Source organism: Pelobates fuscus, chromosome 9 (genome assembly GCF_036172605.1).
Source record: "Pelobates fuscus isolate aPelFus1 chromosome 9, aPelFus1.pri, whole genome shotgun sequence".
Taxonomy (NCBI): Eukaryota; Metazoa; Chordata; class Amphibia; order Anura; family Pelobatidae; genus Pelobates; species Pelobates fuscus.
Window position 1 is genome coordinate 32,088,092 of NC_086325.1, and position 15,322 is coordinate 32,103,413.

General features: G+C 41.7%; 1 protein-coding gene across 1 annotated transcript in view; it reads right to left on the reverse strand.

The window, feature by feature from the left end:
• Positions 1-929: 929 nt before the first annotated feature.
• POF1B (POF1B actin binding protein) overlaps positions 930-15,322 on the reverse strand; it is a 76,119-nt gene continuing 61,726 nt past the window's right edge. Inside the window, exons 15-21 of the mRNA XM_063433420.1 lie at positions 14,801-14,914; positions 12,959-13,111; positions 11,919-12,038; positions 5,719-5,847; positions 4,751-4,821; positions 4,476-4,578; positions 930-3,230 (exon numbers count right to left, since the gene is read on the reverse strand). Of these exons, the coding sequence (XP_063289490.1) occupies positions 4,479-4,578; positions 4,751-4,821; positions 5,719-5,847; positions 11,919-12,038; positions 12,959-13,111; positions 14,801-14,914 (687 nt within the window). The 3' untranslated portion in view covers positions 930-3,230; positions 4,476-4,478. The remainder of the gene's footprint in view (positions 3,231-4,475; positions 4,579-4,750; positions 4,822-5,718; positions 5,848-11,918; positions 12,039-12,958; positions 13,112-14,800; positions 14,915-15,322) is intronic.

Below are 15,322 nucleotides of genomic sequence, written 5' to 3' on the forward strand. Positions count from 1 at the left end.
ACATTGGCTTCCTGTAAGAAAAATCTCTAGATAATGCTGCTCCCACCTATCTATCCTACCTAATACACAAGTATGTCCCATCTAGGCCCTTACACTCTGCTGAAGACTTACGTCTATCTTATGTCCATACTCCCACCTCTGATGCTCGCCTTCAAAACTTCTTGTGGAACTCACTTCCCTCCTCCATTAGATGCTCACCCAGTCTCCACTCCTTCAAAAAAAATCATTAAAAACCCACTTCTTCATAAAAGCGTATCAATTAAACTGTTAGCTCCCAACTGATTCCCCTCTTGAAACGGTCATTAGTCTAATACTATCCTTACCTTTTGTATCACTTTACACCACTCCCTGTAGCATGTAAGCTCATTGAGCAGGGCCCCTTAAGCCCTCTGTTCCTGTGTGTCCAACTTGTCTGGTTACAACTACATGTCTGTTCGTCCACTCACTGTAAAGCGCTTCGGAATTTGTTGGTGTTATATAAATAATAACATAATAATAATAATAATAATAATAATGTTCTCCTCAGCTGGCCCTCCCTTATATTACTCTTCCTCCAGTGACATAAGTGGAGGTATTAGGGTGCAAGAGCAACTTCTCAACACTGGAACAGATAGTAAAGTTTAACTTTTTTTTTTTCCCCCCAATTTGGGGGGCGAACCAGCCCAGCAAATGTTACTCTAACCAAAACTTGTTTATAGGTTAAAGTAACTCTTTAATACATCTGTTCAAAATTGTATTACCTGACAATCAGTATATCAGAACAAAACTAATATATATATATATATATATATATATATACATACATACACCAAACATTCCCATCGTCCCTACGTACTGATAGATAAGTGTGTTGCAGAGATCCTTGGGTGAGAATCAACGTTGTTCGTGAATTGGACTCAAAATAGGAAACAAAGTCAGTTCACACACCGTTTAGTTTTGGGTAAAATGCTTTATTACGAAGCCATTTGTTCCCATGTTTTACATGGTCAGATAGTGCTAATATGTAGTAACACACAAAACTAATATTTTATGTAAAATATAGAACATCTTAAAAATATACCAGTCTTTAAGCAAAGCATATTAGCTACCTCCCTAATATTAACGCCATGCAGCGGCAATAATGACACCAGATATTGACCATTGTACGCGATTCAGTGACCTTCTTTCAAAGTATAGTTTAAGGGAATATTGAGGATTAAAAAGTACAAAATGCAATATAGCCACTCTTCACTTGTGATTTATGTAGGAATTTACTCTAAATGCCAGACACTTCCTATACCGTGAGCTCATAGTAGAACAGTTTTTCAGCATGGTCTAATTTGGCTTCATTATTGCAATTTGATTATAATGTCCGCAGAATTTTACGTTTAGTGAATAATAACCAATATATGAGATGTTTTTAGTTTTTTTTGTATAATAATATTCCATCAGGTATCACTAAAACCACGTTAAATGTGTTACAGTTTTATAAAAGCGTGTCTATTTCATCACTATAGTACCATCCCTCAGGCCCCTTTGACATTTAGGGGTTGTATACAAAAGAATAACGTTTTAGAAAGTCTACAGTGGTGCATTGACATGTAAGGTGCATGTAGGCACATAATTCTAAGGTGTAGGTACTAATCTCACCCTATCAGACCATTTGGCCCCCCTGCAGGACAGGTGCTTGTGGGCAGGTGAAGGCCTACTTTGCCTGACTGTCCAATATTTATGGTTTTCATCATGGTCTTCAAATGGGGAGATTTCTAAAACCTGGACCGTTAAACCTGGAGTTTTTATTTGTGAACTACTGTTGTAGATAAGAGGGCAGAAAACAATAAGGTCTATTCAATAAATCTGTAAATTGACAAGGGAATTGAAGGTTTTAGGCCAAATTGCGGAGTTCGAGAATTTCTCTACTTTTGCTATTTTATTATAAAAAATTAAATTCCCTTGCCATTTCTTCACGATTTGGGATTTAGTGAATACCTGCAATGAATTTAAGTAATAAGCATACTATTTTGGGAGTACATTTAGCACCAACTTTATGACGTATCATGTAAAAGTGATACGCTGGATAAGGCCACAAGATAATGAAAAAGACAGAAAAATAAGGTTATTTTACAAGAAAGTACACCCATTTCTCAAAATAACAAGATCCAGTCCATATATTTCTAAAGTTCACTGTGTACATATTGCAGTATTTTAGTCTTTCACCTATATTTACAAAAACATATTAAAATTCTTCTTAAAGGAGAAGTTACCGGACATGTCTTATGTTGCATACTGGAGGTTAGTTAATCATTTTAAAAACAACTCTGCAGAAATCATTGGGAGATTTCCCCATCCGTGAACATATTACCAGCTAAATTCATCAGAATTATCACAAAAGTCTACTTAAATAGCCTGGATTTTTAACACAAAATGTGGTACCAATACAAACGCAATTTTTCCAACTCTGTGCACTGTGTGTGTTTGACAGCATTAAAAATGTAAATTGTACATTAAAAAAAAAAAACGTAAGAACGTCTGTTAGCTTTTGTCGATTCTGTCATGTTTCAAAATATTAGAGGGCAGGTGGTATGAGTTCTAAGCAAAGCGGATACACTATGGTGATTAATCACCAACGACTTGACTGCGTTGCAGACATTTAACGATATAAGATGATTTAACCAAGGTGGCTGATGAACTTTTTAATTGGTAATGCCGATTTAAGTCCACTGACATAAAGGGGGTGGGTTAGAAAAGAGCGATTGTAGAGCAATCGCCTTGGAAACCAATGGAATGTGTTGACTAATTGCTGTACTTTTAGAACTTTGCTTCAGAATGGCTCCTAATGTTGAAATCCCACAATTCATCTGCCATTCTTATTTCATACAGGTAAAATGGCTATGTTTATATGATATATTACACACAATCCCTACACCGGGTTGAACTTTGTCAAAATCATTTGCCTTGAATTCCTAAAATTGAAGTTGAAGATAGGACTTTTATTGGCCTCCACGTTCGCTATTGAACAAAAGACTTATTGTAAGTTAGGTACACACTGAAGAACATATATTAGCATTCCAAGTGCCGAATCCCCCTTATTGTTATTGTGTTGGTAATAGGCAAACCTGTGACACTGAAAGTTACTGTAAATTAATCCTATTTTTCAGACTACTTTTGGCCAAGTACTTCTGTGCACAATTCTGATCGTGCACAATACATTCATTCTCCAAAGACGTTGTACTTTGTATGTTCATGTAGTCCTGTGTAAAAATATAAATAAAACAATGTTAATTGTCATCATGATAATAAAACTGCATGTCATAAATTCACAAATTTGTGTCCAAAATTTCACAATACTTTTGTATATTATACAAGAACAGGCAAACGATGTCAATAAAGAGCCTGTGGACATCAGCTAATGACGAGGTGGTAGATGCAGTCCGTAGATTTCCCACAGAGGACATCCCAAGGGTTACCTGTGTTTAAATGTTTTGTACGGCCACCTAAAGCTATTAATACGTAATGAACCGCCAACAGTTATCACAGTGTTGATGTCATCTTTCCCACTATGACCTGAAGAGGGGTTGTGTCTAGGCTTAGTGAACCTACTGTAACTAACTTGTGACATGAATTTCAGTCTGAGGAACGTACTCTGGGATCATGTGGAAAATGACTATAGACACCAGAGACAGAATTTGGCTCCCCTAAAAATCTTCAGTTAAAACCTGCAGTATTAAGAGACAGTGATGCTTGTGTCAGCATACTGGCTTATCCTGCTGTAGTACAATTAAGAAGTTATATGGTTTAAAGTTGTCGTAACGCTTAAGAAGAGCCAATATAAGAAGTGAACCTATCATCGACATTGATGAAACTAGGACTCCATCCATAGTCTCCTTATACTAAAAACAGATACAAAAGATTTTACAGACCAAGTGTCAAATCAGTAAATCTAAAAAAGACAATAGTTCCCCCCCATTTTCATTTAGGGCCCCCACCCGCTGCTCATGGGTGGGGGTTGACAATAGGTCCCCCCCCCCCTGCCGCTCATTGGAAGGCCTGGGGGAAGAACAATAGGTTCCCTTTGATTTTCATTTAGGGCCCTCACCCACCGGTCATGGGTGAGGGCCGGGGGTGGACAATAGGTCCCCCCCTCCATTTTCATTTAGGGCCCCTACCCGCCACTCATGGGTTGGGCCCGGGGTGGGGGAAACGCTAGGCCCTACCTTCAGTTTAATAGCCCCACTCGCACAGCTCGGGAGGGGGGACACTACGGGCTTTTTCCTTTTTTTTCCCAACAGTGAGCAGCTACAGGCTGCTTACTGTTTAGTAGATATGCCCCTACTCATTTTTATTTAGTATTAGTAAATTTGGCTGAAAGACCAATTTAGGTCTTTCAGCCTTTTGGTAGATAGCATCCTAACACGAATGGAGAAACTGTTCTCACGCCTCTAAACATAGATTTAACGTATCAGCCCTTTGATTAAATATCCATACATAGCACTTACCACTTACCACCCTGTTCGCTTAACAACAATTGTCTGTCTTTCCTTAACTGGCGATGATGTATTTTTGTAATCATTAAGGAGACCAAGAATAGGGTAATCTGTTCTGTATCTGCAAAAAAATTATAATAAATAAAATAAAAATGACAAAATCAGGACTCTCCATGACATTTCACAGTTTTGGGAATAACTCCTTGATTTTAGATGTCACAAAATGTCAAAGGTACTTTATAAATAATTACATTTTCCACTTGCTAAATTATAGCAAACTATGTAACCGGTACCTTTCAGTGATGACGGTCTGGTTCACGGATTTTCCCTCTCTCTCTTGCCTCAGTCTAAGTAGTTCCTGTAAAGATGAAATTTAACAGTGAGGGTTGCATCAAGAAAAATAACAAAACAATGAAACAACAACCTTTGATACACTAATTATGCTGATCACCAAATGAAGAACACAGATAAAAAATTGCAACAATTTTTTTTTTCTATATTAGATAATTTGGATGGTTAAAAAACAAATAAACAAACAAAAAAAACTAATCCATATGTGTGAGTTATGTCTCAATGTATTCCTTGATGAGAAAGTTCAATCCTTTATGTTAGTTACTTTCATAGAACAATCCAGTGGGATCCAACTTGTCCACTCAAAGGACCACATGATGTGAGCATTGGGTTCTTCACACCACACTAAGACACTTTTTCACCTACAGCTCTGCTGGATCTCCAACATCTGGCATTACGTATTGCTATACAAGGTCTTGGTTGAAGGTTGGGAACACACATTATCCCTGTACCACCAAGGTGGTAACCTCTTGACAAATGGTCTGAAAGATGAGGTAACAAGTCGATTTTCTTCTTGATTGATACAGAAACTGGTAAACTCTACTTTTGGGCTATTCTTGATATCTTGGTTGACCATTGTATGCCGTATAATATTCTTAGCACTAGTGCTCATTAGTAGTGATGCATTTAGTTTTGGAAGAATCAATAGAGAAGAGAATGGGTATAAGGACCTACTTTTAGACCAATTTTATGAATCAGTGTGAAGTCATACTCTTAATTTTGCAACACCTCCTGTACTCCCCTATTGTACCTACCTCCTTTCCTACACTATATTCTCAATCCATGTAGTGTAATATTCACTGTCTTTCATAAGAATCAATGCCTTTGGCCAAGGATGCACATTCAGGGAGGATAGAATACACCTTGCAGGACAGTTGGGAAGATTTGAAGGAATTATTCTCACCTCCTGTTGTCTCTTGATTAAGGATTCCCTCTCCTCTAAGGAGGCTGTCAGTTCAAGAAGTCTCAATTGCAAATCACTGCTACTTCCTTCCCTGGCTGACACATCTCTCTGGAACTTGGTAATCTGAATCTGGAAGATAAATGAAAGATAAGGATATATTTAATTTTACATTTGGCAAGGTCACACGTGCAGCTCATCCATTTGCAAACACGGCTAGTAATTATCAAGGGTAGTAAGCCTCATTTCTAAAAAAAAATATATATATATATATATATATAAAGTTGTGGACATCTGGCAATATGCAAAATACATAATTTACTAATTGAACAAAACTTGAAGCTAAAAGGATCCTTCAAAAACAATTTGAAGCAGTACATTCTACTTGACTGCTTTGGACAGCAATGCTGTATTGTCCTTTACTCCCAAACCTTTTACTTGCCAACATTTTGCCTTCTATTAATGATTGGCTTGACCAAATGAACTAAGGTACCAACGTCTGTCTAGATTTCGGTATCATACATTGTGTCTCCTTAAAGATCAATGATTCTGCTAACAGGAGGACTGATGACTCACTTGGCTCCAATATAATGTGATGCTTTGCAAAAACAGCAATTCCAGTTTTTTGGGGATAAGTTGGAATGTCAATGTTACATGAAGGATATAGAATGCGTTCATACCTGTACATGTGCAGATTGTTTGGTAAATACATTCTGTTTCAAACCTTTTGCAAAAGTTATAGAAGGTGCTCGCCCAGCTGTTACTCAGAAAAATGGGCACATCAAATAAAACCCTGCCAGAATATTAAGTTCCTGTTTTTAAACAACTATTTTCTCTCAATTTATATGTATCACTTGAATGTTGTAATATTTAAAGCGGCACTGTCATGCCGAATTCCGTTTTTTTTTTAACCCCCCTCCCGCCTCAACTACATCCAATCGACCCCCTAGTCATCCCCAAATGCCCCTATGCCCCCCACATTACCTATTTTTTATTCTTTATTTTCTGCCCGATCTTTATTCAGGGCGCCGCCATCTTTGTGTGGGTAGGTGAAGTCCCTGTGGGACACGTCATCTGCCCACACTAGATAGCCCTGAGATTCCCGCACATGCCCAGTGAAACACCTGGACATGCGAACGGGAATTTCACCTATTCATTCATTCATCAGACAGACGAATGAATGAATAGAAAAAATCAGACGAACAAACTAACACTGTGTATCAGTGTTAGTTTGTTCGTTCAGTTTATTACAAGGAGGGAGCTACCGGCGTGCAGCTCCCTCCTTGTAATATGTAACTATAGAAGCGGCAGGGAGCAGAGCTCCCCACCACTTCATAAGCCCCCCAGGTCCCCCCCCTCACTCTATGGGGGTCAATATGACCCCCATAATAGCACAAGGGAGATTAAAATCTCCCCAATGCCCCTACTCGCTATATCGCGAGTAGGGGCATGTCCACTAAACAGTGAGCAGCCTGTGGCTGCTCACTGTAAAAAAAAAAAAAACTATTATGGGGGCCATAATAGTAATAGGGGGGGGGGACCTACTGTCCCCCCCCCCCCGGCCCCCACCCCTGGGCGGCGGGTGGGGGCCATAATAGTAATAGGGGGGGGGGGGACCTACTGTCCCCCCCCCCGGCCCCCACCCCTGGGGGGCGGGTGGGGGCCATAATAGTAATAAGGGGGGGGACCTACTGTCCTCCAGCCCCCGGCCCCCACCCCTGGGCGGCGGGTGGGGGCCCCAATGGAAAAAAGGGGGGGGGACCTACTGTCCTCCCCCCCGGCCCCCACCCCTGGGCGGCGGCCATAATAGTAATAATGGGGGGGGACCTACTGTCCTCCAGCCCCCGGCCCCCACCCCTGGGCGGCGGGTGGGGGCCCTAATGGAAAAAAGGGGGGGGGGACCTACTGTCCTCCCCCCGGCCCCCACCCCTGGGCGGCGGGTGGGGGCCATAATAGTAATAAGGGGGGGGGGGGATCTACCGTCCTTCCCCCCCCCCGGCCCCCACCCCTGGGCGGCGGGTGGGGGCCATAACGATAATGGGGGGGGACCTACTGTCCTCCCCCCGCCCCCACCCCTGGGCGGCGGGTGGGGGCACTAAGTAAATTCCCCCCCCCCCCCATCAAGGTGACTAGGGGTGCCCAAGCCCCTAGTCACCCACCCCCCACCCAAATAAAAAATGCCCCTACCTACCCCCCTCACCCTAAAAAATAGTGAGGGGGGAATAAAATTGCTAACCTGTAAAGTAAAATTAAACTTACCATTCGACGTCTTCTTTTTTCTAAAATCTTCATTTTTCAGCCCCAAAAAAGGCCAAATAAAAAACCATCATAGCCGTCGAACTAAAAATAAAATAAAAAACCCGAGCGCAAAAAAAAAACCCGACGAAAAAGAAAAAACCCGAGCGCACAAAAAAATAATCCATCTTCACCCATGGAGGGCTCCGCGCAGACTGAGCTCCGCAGGGCGGGGCAAGGCTTATAAAGCCTTGCCCCGCCCTGCAATTAGCCTAAGAACACTCTGATTGGTGGGTTTAAGCCAATCAGAGTGCTCTTTGTCATTTTACAAGCGTGGGAAAGTTCTTTGGAATTTTCCCACGCTTGTAAAATGTCACAGAGCACTGTGATTGGATGGCTTGAAATCCATCCAATCACAGTGCTCTGTGTCATTTTACAAGCGTGGGAAAGTTCTTTGGAATTTTCCCACGCTTGTAAAATGACACAGAGCACTGTGATTGGATGGATTTCAAGCCATCCAATCACAGTGCTCTGTGTCATTTTACAAGCGTGGGAAAATTCCAAAGAACTTTCCCAAGCTTGTAAAATGACAAAGAGCACTCTGATTGGCTTAAACCCACCAATCAGAGTGTTCTTAGGCTAATTGCAGGGCGGGGCAAGGCTTTATAAGCCTTGCCCCGCCCTGCGGAGCTCAGTCTGCGCGGAGCCCTCCATGGGTGAAGATGGATTATTTTTTTGTGCGCTCGGGCTTTTTCTTTTTCGTCGGGTTTTTTTTTTTGCGCTCGGGTTTTTTATTTTATTTTTAGTTCGACGGCTATGATGGTTTTTTATTTGGCCTTTTTTGGGGCTGAAAAATGAAGATTTTAGAAAAAAGAAGACGTCGAATGGTAAGTTTAATTTTACTTTACAGGTTAGCAATTTTATTTCCCCCTCACTATTTTTTAGGGTGAGGGGGGTAGGTAGGGGCATTTTTTATTTGGGTGGGGGGTGGGTGACTAGGGGCTTGGGCACCCCTAGTCACCTTGATGGGGGGGGGGGGGGGAATTTACTTAGTGCCCCCACCCGCCGCCCAGGGGTGGGGGCGGGGGGAGGACAGTAGGTCCCCCCCCATTATCGTTATGGCCCCCACCCGCCGCCCAGGGGTGGGGGCCGGGGGGGGGGAGGACAGTAGATCCCCCCCCACCCTTATTACTATTATGGCCCCCACCCGCCGCCCAGGGGTGGGGGCCGGGGGGGAGGACAGTAGGTCCCCCCCCCCCCTTTTCCATTAGGGCCCCCACCCGCCGCCCAGGGGTGGGGGCCGGGGGCTGGAGGACAGTAGGTCCCCCCCCCTTATTACTATTATGGCCCCCACCCGCCGCCCAGGGGTGGGGGCCGGGGGGGGACGACAATAGGTCTCCCACCCTTATTTTACTTTACGGCCCCCACCCGTCATTTAGGGGTGGGGGGCAATATTTTTTTTATTTTTTTTCTACAGTGAGCAGCCACAGGCTGCTCACTGCTTACTAGACATGCCCCTACTCGCGGTATAGCGAGTAGGGGCATATTATTTACTAATACCAAGTCATTTTTACTTGGTGTTAGTAAATTTGGCTGAAAGACCAGTTTAGGTCTTTCAGCCTTTTAGTAGATAGCTCCCTGATACCGTGGGAATTAGGGAGTTATCTACTAAGCGGCTGCAAGATGCAGCCACAGCAATGAATAGGATCGGAGTTTCATTCATTTGAATGAAATTCCGATCCGAACAAAGTACCGGATTGCATCCTAACACCAATGGAGAAACGGTGCTCATTCTGTTAGGATGCAATTCGGCAGTTTTGCCGGCGTTCTGTCTAAGTGACAGGACTTTCGGCAATACTGACAGGAAGCATTGTGGGAACTGGGAGGAAAGCTAGGGATCATGGGAAAATTGCTCTGACCAGCGGAAATGAAGCACACTTTGCTCCTTCGCTGGTCAGAGCTGGTCAAGCGGAGGAATCCTCCATAAGACAGAGTCCCTACTTTGTCTTATGATTTTAAAGAAAACTAAAGAAGAATGGAAGAAATTAATAACAGATCCTGAGAGAGGGGGAGAAGAGGAAGAGATTGAGGAAAGGTAAGTTCGGCATGACAGTGCCGCTTTAAGAAAGCGAACATTACTTAGCATTTTTAAACAGGAAGAGGTACTCAAACAGAATCTAAGAAATAGTCTCAACAGTAACACTACATTAACTGAAAAAATGATTTTGTTTAAAAAAAAAAAAAAAAAAAAATAAATAAATATATATATATATATATATATAGCATTCCTGCAGAACACTCGTTGGAAGCCAAGTGAATAGAGGTGCAAGTATTTTGGTTTAAGGCGATTCTGTATTAAATGTCATTCGTTTTTTTTTTTTCAAACTGAAGAAAATAATACATTTTTCTCTTACGCTATCAGCCCTACAGGGAGAATAGTTATCGGTCTGTGCTTGTACTCTCGGCACACCGTCCCATGGGTTTACCCCTTCAGCAGTCAGCTGCTGCGATACTACAACTACTACGGCTCACAGCCAGAAATAGCAGATGTTACTTTGCTGAAACAGAATGAGGTCACATTCCAACAGAGAACCGATAACCTAAAATGGTATAATCACCTGTTCACTAGAAAAGAACAGTGTGTTCACTAGATGCTACAATCATTTATTGTCTTTGTTATTAAGGAGGAATTCACTTTCTTGCTAAAGAGGCATTTTATCGATTCTAAATATCAACAAAGAGAAAAAAAAAATACATTATTTCATATCCTTCCACTGCAATGTTATCGAACGCAGTTTATTTACTAGATTCCAAATTGTAGTGAATGGTAAAATGTAGTATTGGAACGTTTTTTTCCAAACAGCTATTCTAGCCTGAATTTTGTCAATTAGATTTCAATATACTACAATTCAAAGTTTAGCGAATAATCCCCTAATGTGGATTTACATGAGTAAAGTATCAGGCAACATCCGTTTTGTACTGTTACGTTCTATATCTTGGGTGAATGTAAATCGTATTGGAAGACTTGATGTCCCTACCACAACCTACAATTCACCAATACAATAGCGAAAAACAGAGCTTTATGAGGACTTATGGAGGTTGACATTGACTTTCCTAGGTGATTTCTATCAGGAATAGAAAGACAAAAATGGTTTTCGCCAACCTAGCATTTATATCGAACAGTTATACCCATTGTGTTGTGGGTGATGTTATTGAAAGATATCCAACACTTAGGAAGACTAATCAGATGACGAATAGCCAACCCACTGGAATGCTGGTCATAAGTCCAGGGACTGATGAAAGTATTTTAAAAACTGGGCAGACTAGATGGGCCGAATGGTTCTTATCTGCCGTCACATTCTATGTTTCCACTCAGTGATTCTGGGGTTGAATTCAGCAAAGTGGCGGAGGGAGTGTTCAGGGGTGGAGTGATTCAGTAAGGTGGAAGGTGGCATTTGGTCCCATGTCTAATAAATCAAGTGCATCACAGTGCCACAAACAACGGGCACCCTTCTGCCACCACACTTGGACAGACAGGTTTACGATCACTCTTAGGGAATCTCATGAAAATGGGTAAAAGATCGTATTTTAAATGAGCTTTCCAAGACACTCAATACCTAGAGAATTGGTAGGCATCCTTCGGCACTCCAGATATTGTGGGCTACCTCTCCCATAGTACTCTTACAGCCATAATGCTGGGAAAGCATGAGGGAGCTGTAATCCCCAACATCTGGAGTGCCAAAGGTTGCCTATACCTGGCCTAGAGTAATAAAAAAAGTAGCGAGTTCTGCAGAAACCAGGAGGGAACGTTACAGGAATGTTACATTGTATATTAAAATCAATACTTTGGTTGATCACAGTGAATGGGAAATACAACCTGCGAAATTACAGGCCCGACAGTACCCTAAAGACTCAGCAGAGTTTCAGAGCAAGTTGCAATTTTTAAACAGTTTTGTAGCGATAATTACCCTCAGATTGCGGATCTCTTTATCTTTTTCCTCTGAGAGGTTGTTAATCATTTCCTTGTAATGTCTAGTGATTTCGTCAGTCTTGGCCTGGAGTACGGGGCTGGAGCAAGTCTCAGAGATCTAAAGAAAGACAGAGATGATGTAAACGGCAGCTGTCCCATTCTCCCTCATGTTCACACAACTTCCTCTAGAAAACCCTGTCACTATGTGTCTAACAGCATAGACCACATTTGGTCTTCAGCCAGAACATGAGGGCTTGTTCAAGTGCCTTCAAGTGAGGTCCTTAATAGTAAACAACGCATTCCTTGTACAAGTGCTGGAAGTAACAAACACAGCCCTTATTCTAAAAATACAGTACATGAGAACCCATAGTTGTACGTCCTGTGAATAGTGATTGTGAAAACAGATGATATGTAAATAAATAGTAAAGAATATTATATTAATGACTGTACATCACAGTGCCAGGAAGACCTTCGGTACTCCAGATATTGTGGACTTCGTCTTACATATTGCTCTTAAAGCTGTAAGGCAGACAAAGAATCCAGGGAGATGTAGTCCACACTATCTGGAGTGCCGAAGGTTGCCCACCCCTGGTGGTAATTTAATTTGGAGCGGTTTAAACGGAACGTCTAGCCCCAGTTGCAAACTCAGCCTCAATATAGAGGGAGCTTTTCGGGAGATGTGGAGACATGTATCTTAAAGTGTTATCCAAGCACAATGGCAAGGTGTATCTCCACTGCCACTCCCGACAGCGACCAAGGTAAGGGGGCAAGTCGTAACTAAATGGTTCTAAGATCAGACAACTTAGAACTTCCTTGTGGACTTCCTGGCTTACAAAATATGTTTTTAGGTCTACGTGTTTATTGGTGCAGTCGGCGAGGGGGGGGGAACAAGTCTACAAGTTTCAGGTAGTAAAGTGGTGGAAATTACTGCTGTTCAGAAAAGGGAAAAAAAAAACACATGCACGTTCTCTTCTTAATCAGACTTTTCATTTTTGTACATTGAGAAGTAATAGTATTTATCAGGATTTCCGGCCCCACCTGGACTCTGAGAGTTTGGTTTTCCTGCTGCAAGGCATTCTTTGCATATTCCAGCTCTTTTAGTCTGTAATCTTTATCGCTGCCTGTATTGCGCTGAGACAACATACTTTCTTCTACGCTGCGCAGTCTCAGAGCACTATCCTTCAGTTCTTGCTGATGGAGAAATGAAACAATGTTAATTTATTGTATTTATGCCATCCACAACAGTCACCCTAAACACACAAAACTGCAGGCACAATATGTTTCAGCCCCATACAAAACATCTGCCATGTTCCCAAAAGGAATTTACAATAATTTACCAAACATGAGCATTTTCTGGCATTAGAGGAGAGACAAAGTATATACATGAGATTTCTTGGATATGCCCAATATTCTAGTTATTATGACGAATTATCGGTTTTAGGTACTACATGCAGGACAGACAGTGCTGCTACTTGCTAGAGGGTGAATTGTCAGGGATTCAAAGACTTTCAAACTTATATACCCAAGCTGTAAATCTAATTCACTTATGATATAATTTGATATTCTACCTAATAATGGATGCTGCTAGTATTTTTGTTTGATGCTCACAAAGCACACAAATACAAAGTGTCTGTCTGCCAGTACCGTCAAGAGGAAGGAATGCATTTGTTGTTTGCAACTTTTTTTACATAGTTGCCAACATTTGAAAAAAACATTTCCAGAGACTCACACAGATTTACACAGACACTCGCACTGACATACACAAACACACAAATTGACAAACACACAAAGAAAGAAAGAAAACACGTTTCTGGACATTTTCCTGTGGGATGTGGGCAGCTACACTGACTCTAGTTCCACCCCTGGAATGTGGGACGGGTTCTAGAATTTATTTTTACTGGTACAAGAGCCCAAATTAATAGGGCTGTCAAGCAGTGTTCATTTTGGCATCAAACTTCAATTTAGTTTTAGTCATAGTCTTTTGACTAAAAAGTCATTCTATTTTTAGTTGTATTTTAGTCATCTGAATAGTTTTAGTCGACTAAATCTCTAGAACATTTTACTCAACTAAATTTTCAGTAGACTTTAGTCGACAAGACTAAAATCTAACGGGTTTAGCCTACATCTGGCTCTTTCGCCCCTTCCCCAGCCCCTCTGTGTCTCTTTGTGTCCTTCCAGCCCCTCTAGGTGTCTCTCTCCCAAGCCCTGGTCTTTCTCTTTTGTGCCCCTTCCCCAGCCCCTCTTTGCCTCTTTGTGTCCTTCCAGCCCCTCTAGGTGTCTCTCTCCCAAGCCCTGGTCTTTCTCTTTTGTGCCCCTTCCCCAGCCCCTCTGTGTCTCTTTGTGTCCTTCCAGCCCCTCTAGGTGTCTCTCTCCCAAGCCCTGGTCTGTCTCTTTTGTGCCCATTCCACAGCCCCTCAGTGCAGTGTTAAACATGGCAGCAAATTTTTAATTTAGTTTTAGTCATAGTCTTTTGACTAAAAAGCTATTTTAGTCGTATTTTAGTCATCTTAATTGTTTTAGTTTTAGTTTAGTTTTAGTCGACTAAATCTCAAATATTTTACTAAAATTGTTAGTCGACAAAATTAACACTGCTGTCAAGGTTCCAGTAAACACTAATAATTGTGTTTTAACACACAGCCAAGACTAGTAAAAAACAATGTATCACTATTTACTAAACTGAGAATTTAAAGTGAATTTCAATTTAAAGGCCAGGTTAGTTGATTTGAAAGCAGAACTGATTGAGAGATTTTTTTATTTTCAAGTTGGGCGATTTTCACCTTAAAATTGATCTTGAATTCTCACTCTAGTGAATAACACGGTAACAGAGCACTCGTGGATCCCGGACTGCAATTTAGGAACCCGATTTGCATTGAGCCGTACCTGCTGCTGCCGATTTTTCTCTCTCAGCGATGCCACGATGGTTTCATACTCCTTTATTTGAGCATCCTTGAAAGACAGATCTCTTTCCAGCGATTTCTTGTCCGTTTCTAGTTTCTGTGGAGCCGATAGAAATATGAAGTTTATTGACATATTGCCACAAGAAGATGGGATTTACTGAACTCAAACGATCGCAGCAGGGTACATCAAGCAGAATGAGCTCTAATCAAATTGAATTGATTGTAACACTTATCGTTCTGAGCCCGGCGCAGTCCACATCATCTACAGCAGGGGTAGGCAACCTTTGGTACTCCAGATGGTGTGGACTACATCTCTCAATGTGTTGCCTGCATTATAGCGGTGAGAGCATTATGGGAGATGTAGTCCATATTTATAATGCAGAATGTTGCCTACATCTCATCTAGAGAATGTTAGTGTTATAGAAGTTGGATTTCCCATTTCGGATGCTGTACATTGAGACAACCATCACTCACAGCCTGAAAGAGCCTGGCTGAGACGGATTGT